The 20,582-nt window shown below is 39.7% G+C and overlaps 1 protein-coding gene across 2 annotated transcripts in view; it reads right to left on the bottom strand.

The window, feature by feature from the left end:
* The window catches only part of MCF2 (MCF.2 cell line derived transforming sequence), a 123,833-nt gene that overhangs the window by 82,191 nt on the left and 21,060 nt on the right, over positions 1–20,582 (bottom strand). For both annotated transcript variants that reach the window (XM_075187311.1, XM_075187312.1), the window contains exons 2-3: positions 12,158–12,226; positions 5,613–5,727 (exon numbers count right to left, since the gene is read on the bottom strand). In XM_075187311.1, the coding sequence (XP_075043412.1) occupies positions 5,613–5,727; positions 12,158–12,226 (184 nt within the window). The remainder of the gene's footprint in view (positions 1–5,612; positions 5,728–12,157; positions 12,227–20,582) is intronic.

A 20,582-nucleotide genomic window follows, 5' to 3' on the forward strand; every position in this document is an offset into this window, starting at 1 on the left:
GACAAGTCTCCAATGTCATATTTTCCAAATTATAAGAATGCAAAAATAACAAAGAAAATTAAGTAGGAGGGAATTATAAGGCAATAACATGTCAAATATAAAGAAGAAAGGAAAAAGGGGATAAATATATGAAGCACAATGTTTACATATTGGACTCGAGTCATTAAGGAGAGCAAAGCATAAAAAAGGAGTAACTTTGAATCTGGGCAAAACCATGTTGCATTTGAGGGGGAGGTAAAGTTAAATGTAGGCACAGATTTATAGTTGGGGTAGGGCATGTCCTAGTTCAACTTTAAATGTCAGTGTAAAAATAAAGCTATCAAGTATTTGTGCGCTAGATGAAACAACAGCCAGTATTTATCTTATATGTAAAATAATAAATTAATTTGCACCCCTTCCATTGTAAAATGGTTTGTCCCGGAGTACATTTACTCCTTTTTCTTGCCTTAATTTCCTTAATGACTCCGGCCCATTGTGTACATAAATATATTTAAATCAGGGGTTTAAAACAACCAACTGCATCTAAGTGGGGCTCCATAAAGATTAAACAAAGCTAAGTTCTAAGAGCAACTTCTATATTTTCAAATCAAGCTCTAAGAAGAATCACTCACTAGGTTAGAAGTCATAGGTAAATCTAATAATGATGTATAACTATTAGTTTCCTCAGTGTGATATCTTCCATATTCATATAAAATCAGTCTGTCTAAACCACTCTGCTATAGAGCGTGGCTTGGTATAGCATGAAGTAGGACGTCTTTTTCCTACTCTCCTCCACCATCGGAATAAACATCTTGAATTTGCTGGCTCCAGGTTGTGGACCACCGCTTCATGGTGTGATCCCCCTGATAACGAGAATAGACACTCCCTTAAATGGACCAATTCTTTTAGGTATCTCGGGGTCTGGATATCTAAATTTTCGAGTGACTTTGTATCCCTCAACATTAGCCCGGTTATAGAATATTTTAAAACAAAATCTCATATATAGAAGAGACTTCCTCTTACGGTTAGGGGCAGGATCAATTTATTTAAAATGGTTGAACAGCCAAAATTTCTATACATTCTCCAACACTCTCCAGTATATCTCCCAAAGGTGATATTCCAGAAGATAGATAGGCTCATCTCTTTGTTTGTGTGGGGAGAAGGTAGGGCTCATATCCGATTGGCAACACTATGTCTATCTAAGTCAGATGGAGTGTTAGCTCTACCGAATCTACAGTTATATTATTATGCAGCACAGCTTACATACTTAATAATTTGGGTGGGAAACCAAATACCTTGTTGGGTTTTCTTGGTGAGCAGGCGGAGTTCTATGGTTCTGGTAATGCACTATTATTACCCATGGGGATATTGATTATGAGGAAATGTCCGAGTCGGGTGGCCCCATTGGTTAGCCAGGCTGTGGAGATCTGGCGTGTTTCACAAAATATACTGGCAGGTCAGGGTTATAACCCTTCTACCCCTTTGTGGCATAATTCCTCCTTCCCGGAACTTAATAAACTTCGAGAATATAATATATGGCGAAGATATGGCATTGTGAATATTGGGCAGTTCTATCAATTTGGTTCCTTGAAAACCTTTGCGCAATTGTCGCAGGAAAAGGGAATCCCTAATTCTGCGTTTTACTGTTACCTTCAGTTGAGGCGTTCTCTTAATACACAGTTTCCTGCCCCCCCCTCCATTAATGCAAGCATCTTCTCTCAAGAGTCTTTTGCAAAGAGTGAGTACGAGAAACACTATATCCCAATTATACTCAAATCTTAATAATTCACTTGCCCCAAATTATTTAGACTCATTGAAAGCCAAATGGCAAGTGGATCTAGGCCCCCTATTTGGACGAGGAGTGGTCTCATTTGCCTAAATGTCTCCGCAGCGCCACATCCTGTCTTCGCTACCAACAAATACACTTATATGTGCTGCACAGAGTGTACCTTACCCCAGTAGGTTTTCATCGCATGGGCCGAAGAAGTGACTCATCCTGTCCAAAGTGTCGTTTACTGACTGATGATTTCTGGCATATGCTATGGGCTTGTCCGGTTGTAAATGCTTTCTGGTCAGAAGTTTGGGAATGTGTTCTAAATACTGCTCCCCTTGCTCCTCCCATGAATCCCAAATGTTGTTTGTATGATATTTCGTTAGAAGAATTAACAAATAAGTATATATCAATTTAATGACACCTGCCAAGGTGGTGATTTCTAGGACATGGCTGGTGCCGGATCCGCCTGAGAGCGTTGGTTAATGCCACTATGCAACATGAAAGATATGTGTACACATGTAGAAATGCTAAACCAAAATATCATAAAATATGGTGTAGGTGGTATACGTCTAGATACCAAGCCTGTTCCGATTACTTGGTGTCTTCTGACTAATTCACTTGATGGAGGTTGTGGAGAGAGGATTCCTGTGAAGACCAGTTCCATGTAGGAGTTTGGAACTCTGCTGGTACTTTCTAATGTTCAATTGCACTTTCTGCTACATCTTTTATTACCAACAAGCTTTTTGTGTGATTGTCTTTTTTACATAATGCTGTCACATATGTTTGGGAAAAATGATTATTGGTATTATTGTAATCACTGCTTCAAAGGCTGTTTGGTCGTGAAGTACCAATTATAATTTGAAAAGCATTACACACCTAAAAGGTTATATTTGTAAAGTAGTTGTTTTTGTATGGTTTATTTTCTGTTTTGTTTTTGTGTTTAAAAAAACAAATAAAAAGTATCTGATATAAAAAAAAGAACACTCTGCTATAGAAGAAGGATTAGTGGATCCACAGTGAACCAAGATAACTGCTTTGGCAGCATGATTTAAGTGATTTATTTTAGAAACAAAAACTGGGTTTTGGTGTGGATAAGGAGCCAGTCGATGTCTCACCTCTTGCCAAAAAGGAGAAATCAAAGCTCATCCCCACCATATATGTACCGACAAGCTACATTCATTTTGGGGCTATTTTAACATAGAGGGCCTGAGTCATTAAGGAGAGCAAGGCAAAAAAGGAGTAAATCTGATCCTGGACAAAACATGTTACAATGCAAGGGGTGCAAATTCGTTTATTATTTTGCATGTAAGGAAAATACTGGCTGCTTTTTTCATGTAACACACAAATACTTGATAGCTTTATTTTTACACTGAAATTTAAAGTTGATCTAAGACATGCCCTACCCCAACTTTAAATCTGCCCCCATATTTTAAATTTACCTCCCCTCCAATGGAACATGGTTTTGTCAAGGTGAAAAGTTACTCCTTTTCTTTTTTGCTTTGCTCTCCTTAATGACTCAGGCCTAGAGTGCTTTATCTACATTTGGAGTGCTATGACATTAATAAAGAATGCTTAATATAAAACAGTGAACAATTTTATTATTCCTGTAGTAGCCCAATTAGCAGCACACTTCTTTATCGGCAAGACTCTGGGAGTAGAATGTTGAGAGATTTCTGTACATTGATGAATATTACAAGATGTCTTGACTCATTGGATTATCTTGTATTTAAAGTTTATTGTCCATTTAATAGATATCCACAGAGATGTTCAAATAGCCAGTGATAATGGCAGGAAAAGATCAATTAAAATAATGCCATTTATTGGCCACTCTTATTCATTTAGCTAATAAAGAGTATTGGTTTCATTCCACTATTTCCTGGATATGAAGCAATTTACTAAATTGAATTGAAGGAGAAGGAGGACTTAACTCCTACAATAGGTGAAATCCCAGTTTAGCCTCATTTATCTATTAAATTAATAATCAGAGTAAGGACATTGGGGCTATCTTTATTTCATGTGTCACTTTTGTGTGTTTGAAAACTTTTTTTTTACTGGTCAAAATGCACCAGGCGATGGACTTTTACTTACAAAGTGCGCACATCTCATTTATATAGGACAAAGCCTGACCTAATCCACCTCCAGGGATGTTTAATAAAAAAAGACCTTTTGCAGGAATTAAAAATATTTTCTGTCCCATCCCCCTTCCCACTCACGCATCGCACATTACACAAGAAACTAAGTGCACCTTCTCTGCTACTTGAGTCTTCTTTGACTAATCTTATCCTGTGTAATGAAATCTCAGTTACAGCTTGGCCTACTCATATGCCCAGCACACACTAAGCAAGGAACAAACCTGATTCGCCCATCTCCTCCCTTTGGAGAATACAAATTATACATCTGGAGGGCACAGTGCGTAATTAGACATTTTAGTGCCCTGGGCGAGACAGGGCACCGGCACCCCCCATCTAAGTGGGAGTGACACTTGCCAAGTGGGTGTGGCCAACCTAATGTGGGGTGTGGCTAGCACTTTACTGAAAGAATTCTGTTACATGTCTGCGGACCCCAAACATGAGCACAAAAGCATGGAAGAGAAGAAGCTCCTCTGTAAGGTGAGGTACAAGGGGGCTCACAGGCGACCACCACCTCATTCACCTCCAGCTATTATCTGCTGTCAGTATCACAGATTTACATCTCTTCACTGGGGAAATCTCAGATAATATGTAAACTTGTCTTATCCATCACTGATATTAGTTATTGCTGCCACTACCTGAACTTTTAGTGTATTTTCACTCTCAATTTATTTAATTTGTTTCTGTGGTGTTTTTTTGCACTTAGTGGGATTATGAGAGAGAGAGAGGGAGAGAGAGAGAGAGAGAGATCGCATGTGTGTTCCACTAACAGGAAGTTCGGCATTGCATTCCAAATGCCAAACTTCCTGTCAGTGGAACGCACATGCGTTCCACTACGAAAGTAAAAGGCTGAAGGCACAGAGGCAGGTAGCGAACGGCTGCTGCGCCCCCTTGGGCTTGCGCCCTGGGCAACTGCACCGCCCGCACCTGCCAGTTACGGCTCTGGGAGGGTAACCGCATGTATGACGCAGATTATGGATTTTGTTTCGTTTGTTCATTTTTTTTCCAAAATGTTACTGATCCTGCTACATCCTTGTTGTGATTATTAACATACAGACAACTGACATGATTAATTTTCAAAATGTAATGCTGCATTTGCTAAATAAAACTCAAGAAGGAACATTGTGACAATCTATATCGATATGGTGGGCGATTCAATAAGCCAAAATTACAACAAAGTGGCTCTGGATCGGCCGCGGAAAAACTTTGTGCATTTTTTCAGTGAAATATCCGCGGAATTTTTGCACCCCATAGAGTTGCGAGCAAAAATTAGCATATATTATTACTGCTCTCCCGTTAAAAATGTGCAGCCGCGATGTTTTCAGGGACATCGCACTTAATTGCATCTCCCCCATGCAGTTTCAGACTGCCGTATAAAGGCTTCTCTCCATCTTACTCAATAATAACATAGTTTGCTAGGTTGGTCTAGATAGTGTACATTTTAGATGACGGTTTAAATGGAGACTTTGAATAACTTGTATGATTTTAGCTTGTGTTACTACAAGAAGCATGTAGGGAAATATCACATTTGTTCTTGCCTAATCTAAACACAATGACATTTTCATAGACTAAACGCATTTACCAGTTATCGCAATGTAAACATTTACTTTTAAAACACTACTATTTAACCATTTGACCTTTCGATGTAACTTTATACTCTTAACTGCCATTAAAATTCTATGTTTAAAAAACTGTTTATGTCTAGCCCATTAAAGGGCTGCAAACTGTACCTTGGAACGGAGGTCAGATATGTTAGAACTGTCTTTAGAACGCCCTCAGAAACTTCATGAAACGTGGCATTTTCAGGAAACGTGATGATCCAGCCGTTATCCTTCCCCCGACCACCTTTGTGTTGTAAATATAACATACATTACATGACATTATACAGATCTGTTAAACAAAGAAAGCTTAACAATAACAAAATGTATTATAAATAACCTCAAGGTCTATAGAGAAATGTGTTATAGTGTTTCAAGTTCAGTTGACGTTGGGAATGTACACCTGACCCACTGACTGATGTGAGATTTGACACTTGTACTAATTACTGGTAGCAACAAAAGTAAAACCGATATTTATTAATAATAAGGAAGCATCAAAGTAATTTACTCCGTACACAAAAATACATCTAACTGTGCATAATAAGCCAATGCTTCTGCTTAAAATGCACAGTCTTATTGCTTATCAATTAATCTCAGACACACATGGGTGGAGATACCACAAGCTATAGCCAATCACATCACCAGAATGTTCACAGCAGCAGGATATCAGTGTGCTGATCTTGTGGGTGACAGCGACCTGTCCACTACTGTGATTGTGTTATTGGTGACAAGATACAAGCATGGGAGGGCTGGCAAATTTTAGCCTGGGAGACAAGACTTGACTCAGCAGCCTATTAGGAACATTTTAAATGATGCAGGTGGTCCAGAGACCCATCCCAAGGCAGTCCACTATGGGACCAGCCTGGGGGGCAAATGCCTCTTGCCCCCAGCCCAGCCTGCCCCTGAATACAAGTGACTATCCACTTGTGGCAGAACATATGTTTCATAACCTGGGCAGCACAGTGGCTTAGTCGTTAGCACTTCTGCCTCACAGCACTGGGGTCATGAGTTTGATTCCTGCCCCAGCCTTATCTGTGTGGAGTTTGTATGTTCTCCCCATGTCTGCGTAGGATTCCTTCGGGTGCTCTGGTTTCCTCCCACACTCCAAAAACAGACTAGTAGGTTAATTGGCTGCTATTAAATTGACCCTAGTCTGTGTGTGTGTGTCTGTGTATGTATGTTAGGGAATTTAGACTGTAAGCTCCAATGGGGCAGGGACTGATGTGAGTGAGTTCTCTGTGCGGAATTAGTGTCACTATATAAATAGCTGATGATTATGATCTCATCCCCTACAGGGAAAGAATAGGATATGATTGATGGCTCGTTTGGTAGCTGCTGTTGGTTATAGTACAGCACTCATGCCATTTGGTAAAGGTCAATGAGAGTCCATAGTCCTCTTCCTATTTTCTCATAAAACGCCTTTTTACATCTGATGGAGGCCGATTGTACATAGACTATAAGCCACAGATAAAGCTTTTACAGAAACTGTGTTGCTCACATATTAGTTCAAAACCAGCCTGTGGGATGGTAATATGGAGCACTTGCTGCATTCCAAGACTTTCAATAAACTGGGAAGGGGACATCAACTTGTAAAATACATACATTTAAGTAAACATATTAGGGTGTGGTTTGCCAATGGATATACTTTATGCTAAAAAAACACCCATAAAAAGAGTGTATATATATACGGCCATAAGCTGTGTCAAGGGCATATCAAAACACACCCAGCTCTGCAGCTGTAGCACAGGCGCCAGGTTTACATTAGGCATTCATACCCCCACATAGGCATACACACAACTAGGCCATAAGCAAAATAAAAGTCTGTTAAAATTTGTTTTGGAAACAAAACACATACCTGCTATTAGGCTTGATCTAATACATACATTCATATACCTTCTTGGGTATGAATGTAAGTGGAAAAATTAATATTTTTTTAAATATGCCCACAAAATCCTATAATATATGCATGATCAACATAGAAAGCACCTACCAGCACTCAGCTAAAATTCGCCTTTCTTCCCGTCCCCTTACCACGTTTGAAAATTTGTGCCTCCGCCAGTCTTCTACAAATGGCCTTATCTCAACACTGTACCACGAACTTGCCCCGCCTACTTCCGATATTGGAGATTCACATGAACTGGCCTGGGAACGTGATATCGGTGAAACTCTTCTGAGCGAGGAATGGTCAGAGATATATGAGAATGCTGCCTCCAGTTCAATCTGCGTTAAAATTAAAGAGAATGTCTACAAGGTGCTGTACCGATGGTACTATGTTCCCTCCCGGATTCATAAAATTCTCCCAGACTCTTCTGATCGTTGTTGGCGGGGGTGCTCCCATGAGGGTAACTTTATCCATATATGGTGGACCTGTCCCAAACTGACAAATTTTTGGGCAGAGATTAAACAGCTGATCCAATCAGTACTTCATATAGATGTACCACTAGAACCTAAATTTTTCCTCCTGCCCTTGGGGGCGCCCACGGCGACTCGACACCAGAATAAGCTGATTAGAAACATCCTGTCGGCAGCCACCTGCCAAATCGCAGCAGACTGGCAGCAGCAGACTCCACCATCGCTCCAGGCTATCATTAATAGAGTTTGGCAGGTTCAACGGTTGGAGTATACGACCAGCATCATTAATAGGTCCTCTAGATCGTTCACTAAGGTGTGGGACCCATGGCTCTCGTACTTTCAGGCTTATTCCCCTTTTATTTGACGTCATACCTCCTCTAGCCCGTCCTCTTCCTACTAACCTTTCCTCTCCCCTTCTTCTTCACTCCCCCTCTCTACTATATGCTAGTCTCTTTTCCTCATTCCCTGCTCTGTTTTTCTCTCTTTCACAACATTCTTCTTTCTCCTTCTTTAAAAAAAAAAAAAAACTTTCTCTGGTCATTCTCAAACACATTAAACTTGATACCATTGCATTGTTTATATATTTTGGTACGCTGGACGTATCTCATATTCTCTCTTGTTGTAAATGCCCGTTTACTTCTTTTTGTCTTTTTTATGTATGGATTGTACTATTGTTTGACCTTGCAAAAAAAAAAAGAAAGCACCCACCAGCTTCAGATGAAAAATTTGCAATTATTATACATAACTTCTGGGTTCTTAAGAGTTTATTTTTTTGTTAATTGGCCTTATAAAACCATTTTATCTAGTAATGAGCAATATTTCCAAGAAAAACGGTTAAGTGCCTTTCTGTATTCAATGTTAGGCCCAAGAGGACTATGTATGCTGAGCTGGCAGAATGAATAATGTTTTGAATTTTGCAAACAATGTCACAGGCTTATCTCTGTATTGTAAAATCCACCTGGTTCTTATGTAAGACAGAGCTGGTTTTAGACAAGATTGGTCCCGAAATCACACCCCAAGTTTGGACCCCCTATAGCTTAAACTATATTAAAACACTCTTATGCCCCTTTAAACGGATAGAAACGGGTCTATTTACTAAAGGGTGAAAGGCCCCATCTAGTGAACAGTATACAATACAGACCGCCATTATTGTGGCAAGTGTACAACGCAGACATTATGCTGGTGGCTAATATACACAACTGACCTCAACTCAGGTGGCTAGTCTACAATATACACACATTTTCATGACTACATAATACAGAATCCAATTCTGACAGCAAATATACAAGTTAGACCTCAATTCTTTTACTTCGTATACAATCAAGGATGTAACTAGGGCTGTGCAATAGAGGCGACCGCCCAGGGTGCAACGCTGAAGGGGGACCAGTTTCTGAATATTTTAGGTTCATTTGGTTAAAATTGAGGGCTATAAGGCGGCATTTTTGTTTCTCGTCCCAGGCGCTATGGCTCCTTATAAAATATTGACCCAGATTGTGATGACTTATATACAGTAAAGTGTCCCATGCTGGTGGCAGTTATATAAAGTATGTAAAGTAGATCCTCATACCGATGACTTACACAATGCAGGCCAGTATATAGTATACAACTACCAACACTACTGTAATAAATTGGGCCAGTCACAAAATAAAATAAAATGGTGCTAGAATCTGCCAGGAACATCTGCATTAAATGTTGCATCTACTAACATTTAATTGGATACTTCTGAGTAAATGGATACAAAATATGTGTATGTGACGAAATGAGTTTGATAACCATGTGAGCATGTCTCGTTTCTCACATAATGTGAATTATAGCAAATACTTTTTATAGCCTTCTTTTGTTTCCCCAGCTCACCAGACGATAACTGCATTGTCCAATAACATGTGGCTAAGGGGACATTGTAGTTCAGTGTACATATGTATATTGTTTATTGTATATTGATAACTTGAAGTAAGGTTGCTATTCATTGTCTTTAAAGTGAAGCCAGGGGGATTATGGGTAGGAATCAGGCTGCCATGTGCCTGAGTAGGAAAACTAATTAGTGTCCATTGTTCTCACCAGGCTAGTCCAGACAGGCCATCTAGTAGGGGAGGTTCTCTGAAAGGACAGCTCATCTTCACTCCCCTCTGTCCAACCCCCTCCCCCCCCTAGTCCCGCACTGACCAATGGTTAAGTAGAATAGACACAGGGGTTTGCCCAGGGAGGGGAAAGACTGTGGAAATTAGACCTGTGATATATAAGGAACAACTCGAGGGGGGAGGGGGGTGATGCTTGGATTTCATTCAGGAAGGTGCAAGATGGAGTTTTGAATTGTCGTTTTCTAACTCAAATCTATATATGCAACTGAGAGGGATCCATGGGTCATGAAGTCTGGACAGCAGGTGACTATATCTCCTTAAGTTATTGGGGTAAGGGACAGATGATGTGGTAAATCTGCCTGGCATTTATTTACAGTGTGTACATAATATTGTAGTGTTGTTTGTATGACAATAAATATACTGTTGTATTTTTATAACTGCATTTTGCCTGAGTGACCATACGAATCCTAGAAGGTACTGGGTAGCACTGGGCCAGATAAACCCGGTATCTTCACAGTGTACATTATTAAACATCGCATGACAAAAGATACAGAATTGTATTTATTTTTTTCCTTAACCAGAGGAGACAGGAATTATCCTTTACATCAAACACTTTGATTCCACATATATTTCATGTTCTTATTATCTTTAATAACCGATGTCTACTGTAGTTACCTTTCTACTTATAGTATTGTATCAATGCTCTGCATTGTTTGATATTATTGTAGTCTACCTATTTTACCTACATGACTGATTATTTAACTCATATCATAAGTCATATTCCCACCCCACCTACCCCGACTTTGAGTTGATCTAGGACATGCCCTTCCCCAACTATAAATCTGTCCCCACATTTTAAATTTAGCTCCGCCTCCAATGCAACATGGTTTTGCCAAGGTGCAAAGTTACTATCTTTTTTGCTTAACTTTCCTTAATGAATCAAACCTATTATGATTATCTATCTACTCAATTATGTAATAGAGACTTCAGCCAACATATATTAAGCAAGTTTGACAAATGTTCCCTGGGCTCTCATATCCCTCTCCATTTACTACTCATAATACTTGTGTTTTTTAACTTAAAATAATTTTGCAAAGGTGAAAATGTTACAGTGTTCTCCACAAAACAGTTCTAGGGTTACTCAGTGTTTGACACCATGTAACAAACAGGGACCCTTTCCACATCCTCCCTTTATATAAAGATGAGAGCTACCAAGAGCTATTTGCACAGTCAGTTCACAAAAGTCTGGGCAGCTTGAATAGGAGGAAATTGTCTAAAAGTGGATTTACCCTGTTACACCACTTGCAAATCAGAATATCAATTTAAGCATATTAATAAAAAAATTGGAGTAGACATCATCTTGGAGTCAACAGGGGCTTAGAAGTAGAGAAGAGCCTAGTTGGGGTGAGCGGTCTGTTTCACAGAGGTCTGCTTCTACATCACCATTCCGGGGAATGCCCATTTTGCACTCTATTTTATAGTCTATGGGACGACAACAGTCAATTCATTCTGTTGTGTAATGTGGTTGTGGTAGGATGGGGAACACTTAAAGTAAAACACTGCCAGCAAAAGTGTGGAATAAGGGGGAATAATCTATGGGATCATTTTTGACACTTCACTTATGCTCTAGTATATCTAAAAGATATGATGGGGTGGTACAAACCAAGAACTGTACAAAGGAGTGTGCACGGACTGCGGTAACAGACTGGTAGGGCAGAAGCTTTATAAATTGTGGAGCTGATACTATAAAAATGTGAAGTGTAACAAGTGGTACTAGGAAAGAAGGAGCAGAAGTTGGACTAAGGCTAAGCTGCAGAATATCTGTCCTATCGTCTTCCTGTTCCTGTTCTGGAACATCTGCAGGTACTAAATAAATAGATAATATCAGAGATAGACTAATACACCAGTGTACTGGAATGTATTTTTAAAACTAAATGACTAGCGCCAGCTATGTATTCTAGCATGTAATGTTTCTGTATATACTTTATCTCATTTTTTTCACATTAATTTTGCACCTAAAAGAAACATATCATGTAGTATATTAAATAAATTACAATTGACATCATTATCTCTTCAAAGAAACCTTATATGCTCTAAATACCCATAATGTTTTATTAACTACACTTCTTTTGCCATTAGAGACTACAGAATAATACTCTGGGTATCACTTTGCCAAGCCCTTGACAAGTTCATGCAGGGGATTTAATTACACAATAACAGAGGGACAGAGGACTACACTCTGCTTACCTGATAGAAAAGCAAATTCTTTCATCAACAGGTCAGTGATGTCCTTCGCACAGATGGGAGCTGCTGTCCCTGCAAAACAAAGATTTCAGTATAAACACATCAGGAAAGTGGTTTGTCTGGCAGATAGGGTCACATTAAAACTTACATTGTTTTATCTATTGAAGAAAACCAGGCAACATAGATTATTATGATTGACATCTACATCTGCCTCCCCCCAATTCCAAACTGTGAGTCCAAAAAAGGAGCAGCACACGAGTTTGGGTTGGGTACCTTAATAAGATGCTGAGAACCCCGAAAACGCATACCCCGACATAATCATGCATCAATATTAGGACTACCACCGATGAGTTTGATAGGGCAGGAGTTCCAAATTTGCTGTTATTAAATATTCATATTCTTAGTTCAAATTCTACATACAGCATTCATTATCTATGTGTCCTATATTGCCTTAGAAATTTGCAATTATTTTGGCAGCAATATAAATAGTTGAATATCAGCTTTCCTTCTTCATAGTTTAGTTAGTTTTGTCTAGTCTAGAGGGTGGATTCCAGGTACCTGTAAATTGCCTGCGCTTGCTTATGCCCCCATGTAAAACATTTGAGGAGCACGTAAAACATAACAAATCATTTTTTTGATGTTTATGACATTTTCAACCGTAATGAAAATAATATGCACAAACATATGCTCTAGCAAAATGAATGTGTTTACCCATAACATGGGTAGTACTAAAACTGCAGTCCTGCACTATAATTAGGATGAAACCCCACCTAAGCGTTTATTTGCACTGTAAATCAAAGCTCTGGCTATCAAGAACGTGAAGTAGACAGGTGTGCTCTGCAGCTGGTGTTTGCTGATGGTGGAGACCACGAGACTTCAAGAAACGGAAAACCATGTCAGGGGTGTAAGGAGTGTCTCGCTAAACCTCAAAAACTGCAGTCACTGTGTGTCTTGTGTAGGAAATAGGAATACCATTATTCAGTGCATGACATGTATTCACAATACAATTTCTTATTACGTGATATTAATTTCACCAGCTCATATATTAAAGTGGACGTGGGTAATGCATTATTTGCTGAATCACTAACAACCCACAAACTATCTCATATACTATGCAAGCTATGTATTTATTTAAAAAAATGAAAAATTGCTGGCTGTAACTTTTATTTTTTCGTCAATCAGAGTTGGTGGTAATAACTTACAGACTATGCATTCAAAACAAAAACATAATAGGCCTGATTCATTAAGGCCCACGAAGCGAACCTATTGCGCGGTATACGCACGTCCATATTCAACAAGGCGCGGATGTAAAGATACGTGTGCTGATAAATGCGGGTCTAAGTGCGCTCTGCTCTAACATACAATGCACTGCAGGATACATCCAATACATATGTGTAATATAAAGTACCAAAAGAACGCACAGAAAAAAAAATTATTATATTCATGTCATCTAAAAATATAGTAATTAATGAAAAATCATTAAAAAAAAAAAAAAAATTCCCTTTAAAATAAATTAGGATGTAAAAAGAATACTAGATTCAAAGCAATTTCATTGTCCAAGGGCTTCCAGTTCAGATGGTCTCATTTTGAGGATTATCTAACCACTCAGGACACCAGGGGCCTGATTCATTAAGGATCTTAACTTGAGAAACTTCTTATTTCAGTCTCCTGGACAAAACCATGTTACAATGCAAGGGGTGCAAATTAGTATTCTGTTTTGCACATTAGTTAAATACTGCCTGTTTTTTCATGCAGCACACAAATATCAACTTTAAATTTCAGTGTACAAATAAGCTATCAAGTATTTGTGTGCTACATGAAAAAACAGTCAGTATTTAACTTATGTGCAAAACACAATACTAATTTGCACCCCTTGCATTGTAATATGTAAAATTAGATATACCTCTAGTAATAACACCAGGAAAAAGCAACTGGCGCTGAAGTTCTTTGGTTTGTATAGTCACAGTCTTATTGCAGCATTAATATGTTCTTATTTCTCCGGAAGTAGTAGCTCAATCACTTACACCGCACAATCTTGTACCAGGGCGGCTGCTGCCCTTCAATCACTCCTGTTTGTTCACCCAGGACTAAAAAAAATCTGTATAAAACAGAGGAAGTCCCATAGAGAGAGGAGACAAAAAACACCAGTGACATTTTTGAGCTCCTATCCTTCTACTGCACGGGAGTTCTATGTACTATATGGTGATAAGAAGTCTTCACAGTTCAGGCAGTGTCAGACTGGCCTCCCCGGGGTACCAGGGAAATCCCTGGTGGGCCCTGCCGGCCGAGGCTACCCCTCCTACCCTGCCCTAGGTGGTGTAGGTCCAATCTGTTCACTGCTCCATGCAGTGGTACTCGTTATTCCGACGCCTTTAATACCAACAACGAGTATATAGACAAAACAATTCTGATTACAATAACAGTGACATGATTTAAATGCAGACGTACATTAAAACAGACAGAGGACATTTCTGAAATCACACTGCCATACAGACTGCTAGAAATTGTGAACATACAGCATGCCGGCACTTAACTTTTACATCACAAAACAGAGTGACATTGCGATTTCTGAATTGAAAGCGGTATTGGCAGGATCGGGTTCCCTTGCTTGCTGTATGGTAGGAACTAAGGTTATAATTTAAACTTTGCTATGGCTATCAATGTATTATGTTGCAGAGTGCAGGTTGGAGTGAGGTTTTTGAAGAGGGCAGGTAGTGTTCTGCAAGGTGTAAGAACAGGCTGTGCAGCACAAGGGAAGAGGTGAAAGGTTGTGTAATGTGCTGTAGAGCAGTGGCGCACGCAGAAACCCCTCCCCTCCGGGAACCAACGAAACTGTACAGCAGCCGCGGTGCTGTCAAAGAAGCGCCCGCGGCAGTGCTGTATTGTAGTATAATACAGCACTGCCGCGGATGCTGTAGAATTCAGACTCGCTGAAATGGAGCTGCTGCGCATCTCTCTTGCTCTATTTTTTTTTCCCCGGGGGGGGGCGGAACCCTACGTTCGCCCTTGCAGAGACTATGTGATATTATGAAAGTGTATGTGGGGATATATTGTACGCATGTGTTTTACTCATAGTTGAACAGACATGATCCTCACATAGAGTGAACATATAGGGCCTTAAAAATGCACATACATCTTATCTCCCCTCCTGATCCTTCCCCTTCCCCCTCCTGGCACTGAATGTGTCAAACAACGAATTTAGTTCTGTCTGGACTATCCTCATGGCTTTGTCCTAGACTTGCATATGCAATAGGATTGTGCTGTTAATTTGAACTTGTCTGTAATGTAACTTGTGTATTTATCTTAAAAGTTGGGATTTGGTCCCTTTGCTTTCTCTGTACCTCCTGCATTGGAAAAACTTAAAATTTATTTAAAACAATAAATAATAAAAAAAATAAAGGCATGTACATCAGAGAAGAGATATGCACCTCCTTATTCAACAAGGAGCAGATGTAAAGATACATCAGTTGATGAATGCGGGTCTAGTTCTGCTCAGCTCTAACAGACAATACACTGCAGGATAGATCCAATACTTATGGAATATCGGGTCTCAAAAGAACGTACGGAAAAAAAAATATTCAATTAATGTCACCTGTTAATAATAGTCATTAATGACAAAACATTAATATTTTTTCCAGTTTTATCCACTCAAAGAATATTTATTAGGTTTTTATGAAAGTCTGCTGTGCATAACTTGCATTTTTAAAAGTGCCTTTGATTGCAAACACATGTTCTAGCATGCCGTCATCACTAGCAATTAGCACTTACACTAGACCTGTAGCTGGTGCAAGTGATAAGACAGAAAAATTTGTACCTTAGAGATGCCCAAAGCCTGACGTTGCTGCGTGTGCTGGAGCTTGGCACACCTTTACTCTACATTGACTATGTGCAAATGCCCAGTCTTCTCCCCGTTCCACCCATGAAATTGTAGGCTGTAGCAAGAGTCCTTTGCACGTGAAGATGATGGTTCTGGGCATGCGCTGTGCGATTTTACGCAAAACATGGGACATATCAGCATTTACGTTCCTTGATTATTCAGGCCCCATAACTCTAAACCCTTCCCCTCCCTGTCCACCTCCCAGTTTAGATGAACTTCAGAATGGATTATTACTCAGTGTCAATAAAACAAATAACTAAGTATCAGAGCTCCAGCGAACAAGTAAGTTCTACTAAGCAGAGGCAGTATGTACTGCGTATCTACGTATACTGCAGACTGAAGGGATATCAGAATACACAGAAATCAATCTATCAGCTAAAGATGACCCTATTTACTTGCAAATGTTAAGAAAATATTTATACATCAGAAGTCATATGTTTAAATCAATACACCCACAAGTCATACTTGCCTACGTGTTTTTTTTCCAAGTGGCAACTACGGGCAAGTAGTGACTCAATTCACGTCATCATGCCCATCCACCCCCCTGTGCAATGCCAAGATTTAAGTGATCGCACAGCCGGCAGTCAGGACATGATGACACTGGGGAAGTAGGGAAAATGCAGAAGAGCGACACCTCTCCCCGATATTCAGGGAGAGGTGGCAAGTAGGTCATAAATTCTGGCCTCCAGAAGCAAGCGGCTTATGTAAATCGTTGGCTATATTCCAGCATTATTCACATATGTCCAGATGGGACTCAGCAGGAGAAGTCATGATACAAAGGCTCATCTCCTTCTCCAGCTAGATGATTTATACAATAAACAAGTAATAGAATTCATGAGTACATCCCAACTTAATTGGAATTTGTCCTTCAGAAATTGGCAGCTCAGCTTCATATAAACCAGTGATAATGTATATTATGACACTCAGATAAATCCAAACCGGTCTGGTCACAGGTGGATCATTACATCCGAAAGGATTTATCTCTCCTGCTTCAAACCGAACTAAAAGAATGACATAGCATAATATAAGTGTCAGCTAGATTCACGTTATTAAATGCCAGGGGATGGTAGTCAGTTATCAGAAACTGTGCAGGGGAACCTCGATTTCTCCAGACATCCATCTGATCACTGGCTTCTATAGATGTTACGCGCACACAAAAAAAGTTTGCCTCCATCTACCACATGCAAATGAGCAAGGTAAATCATACTGTTTGCCCAAGTCTCTTCTTTAAGGTTGCGCATCACAGCAGTAGAAGAAGCCATTAGAATAATCAATAATCTGCATACACAGAGACTTTATTATTATAATTCAGCTCCCCGACTTTATGGGCCAAAACAAGGACTGTACCTGGTCCCTGTAATTCATGAGACGCGCTATTAAGTGCCGTGGGCGCATCACAGGTGGTGATGGCATAGTAGAAATTCTGTTGGCACATTCATCGATTAATAGACATGAAAAATGTTGCATATGAAACATATCCTGCAACCAGGATTCAACAAATGTCTCTGGGTGTGAGTCCTATGTACCCTTCCATAAGCCAATCACAAAAGGAACAATTTTTAAGATCATCTAATTTGTTTCTGTAAGTGGTGAGTTGCATTTTCAGGACTTTGACATACTCGGAGAGTATCCTCCAAAGTACTTATTTTGTATTTAGCAGAAGTAGTATGTTCTCTCAAATTGTGTCTTTAATCAGTGATAATCGAACTTCAACCTCATAAATTTGTGCTGACTGGCATCTGTGTATAACTAACAGAATGTAGGTTAGTAGAGTCTCCAACACTTACAAACATATCCCCACTTGACATCTTAAGGGTCCATCCTGTGCCCCTTCATAACTGCAAGTCTTCATGCCCAAGAATCTGGAAAGGAATCAGCTATGCGGCCACCATTTTAAGCCTAGTCCTGCTGGCATTTACACAACTAAACAGGGAGGCACAGAGTCTTCCGTACCCCCTGTCTTCACCAGGGACCCCCGCAATGAGGTTTGGTCTTCGCTGCGTGGGATGCCCAGGTCTTGGTTCTCCAAGTCCGTTACCAGCATGGTGGAGTTGTAGACAGGAATATTCATATGGTCCTAGTCTAGACAAACAGTAGCGCAGGACACAGGGAGAACCAGGAGAAGTGTCAGGGATGAGCAGAAGGTCAAAACCAAATGGACTGTGCCGTACCAAATCAGGATCCAGAAGAATGAGCCAAGGAACAAGTCAGAAGTCAGTAAACCACAATGGTGCATATAAGCAGGAAGTGCAGGAGCTTAAGTGAACAAATACTCGGGCACCCTAATGATACCAGAGTGTTTCTTAAATAGCAGGGAGTGAGGGATGATTCAGCTGACCGCCGTCAGGAAGCCCGAGCATAGCGTCCCGTTGCCTAGCAACGGGATGCGATGCTCAGGCAATGGGACGCGATGCTCAGGCTTTCTGTCGCCGGTCAGTGAGGCCCCGAAAACCGGAAGAGCGTCCTGTTGAGCGGCGACCGTTCCCTGCACCTAGGACGAGGCCGGGAACAGTCCACTGCACCACTACAACCACTTGACTCAAGACAAGAGGGACTCGTCCTTCACAGATTTGTGTTGCATGTAGAGGCAAGCGCCACTCGCCCTTAGCAGCTAAGGGGTTAATTAAACGGAAAAAAAATATATATATATCCTCCCCTTGGTTCTCTCCACAACCTGTCTTTTTGCAAAACATGGTCATGAGTACAAGAACAGAGCTCTGCACAACAGAGCATACAATGTGCTAACTGGGATGATTAGCATGCCAGCCACTCTCAGAGTTAGATGCCCTCCTAGGTAAATAGTGGGGTGGGGGTGGTTCTGTGTCAGGTTTCAATTAATACAGTACCTAGTTGATTAAATTAGCACTGCCCTAATGTTGACAGATTAACTTTAAACATATAATAAAGTATATGTTTAATCTAATTTGTGGTATGATGGTGCTGGTCCTAATCTGTTTTGCCAATATAAATACTATTATACAGAGCTAAAGTGTTCTCAACTATTACCCTTTTAAGTAATCACACTTTATTTATAAAAAGGCTATTATTTCACTTTTAAGGAAGATACCATAAAATAAATAGAATTCTTCTACTCATTCTAATGCTTTTTAATACTTTGGCTATTATGAGCTCTGTTTCAGAGGAATTTAGAAAGATATGTGAAGTAGTACAGTAAATCCCCTATTGCTCATTAATATGTTAGAAATGCTGTGTATAATTGAGCTAAGTATTATCCCCACCGGAGGTGCCTTGACGTTGGCAGGTGTGCTTATCCCAATATAGCTATATTATTATATATATTGTGCTCAGATTCTTCTACTTATGTATATGCTGACACATAGTGACTTATATAATGTTTGTTTCAGCGCGACAAACTATATATTTTTTGTTGGCACACACACAGTGATCTTAATCGTCCTGGCTGCACTTTCTTATTTTATTCACTTGTACAAAGAACTTAAAATTGTAGCGCCCAGGGCGAGAAGGAAAACCGACGTCCCCTTCGCCTTCAAATTTAACCAAATTAACCTAAAATATTCACAAACTGCGCCCACCTTCAGCGTTGCACCCTGGGTGGACCCCCTCTCGCACAGCCATAATTATACCGCTGCTTGAACAAATTTCATTCATTTAAAGGAGCGCACCTTGATTTCACTGATTCTAATAAGTATGATCCCTGAAATAAGAGGGGTATTGAATCAAATCAGTCCAGTATGCTATTCCATTGGTGATATCTACCATCTTTAAAGATGGCCATGCTTCGGACGTTGAAAATGACAATTCAAACACCCCTATTGGTTGACATTTAAATTTAATACATGAAGGTTCTATTGGGGATTCATAATTCTAAAGAACACAATACGGTACATAAAACCCTGCAGATAAAAAGTTTTCTTTAAGAGAATAAATTAAATGGATAATATAAACTAAGCGGTCCCAGTTGGGACTGAATGTAGATTATAATAATAGACCAATGTTAAACTGACTAACAGTAAAGGCTGACAATTGAAATGAGCAATTTTCTTTTCCACTTCAAATTAGTATATTTGTTTTCTAGTCTATGAAAGATATATGGTTTTGTAACCCTATGTGTATAGCTTTTATTTGTTTTCGTACATCTATCCATAATATGAATGTATCGACAATGTTTGGCATAGTTGTTGAAATTGATCAGTGATCAACAACTCTCCTAACCTCTTCTATCAGGACCAGAACAATTACTGGATCTGGGCATAAGGAGCTTTTGTTGGATGGTGTATAGGCAACATGTTTCCAAAAGACTAAGGGCTAGATTTACTAAGCTGCGGGTTTGAAAAAGTGGGGATGTTGCCTATAGCAACCAATCATATTCTAGCTATCATTTTGTAGAAGGTACTAAATAAATGAAAGCTAGAATCTGATTGGTTGCTATAGGCAACATCCCCACTTTATCAAACCCGCAGCTTAGTAAATCTAGTCCGAAGTATAAGAATTTAATGTGGTGTGGGGAAGGGGGGGGGTAAAATTTGCAATTCACCAAAATATGCTCCTTTTGTTTGCTTTGCTCCTGAC

The sequence above is a fragment of the Mixophyes fleayi genome, chromosome 9 (genome assembly GCF_038048845.1).
Source record: "Mixophyes fleayi isolate aMixFle1 chromosome 9, aMixFle1.hap1, whole genome shotgun sequence".
Lineage (NCBI taxonomy): Eukaryota > Metazoa > Chordata > Amphibia > Anura > Limnodynastidae > Mixophyes > Mixophyes fleayi.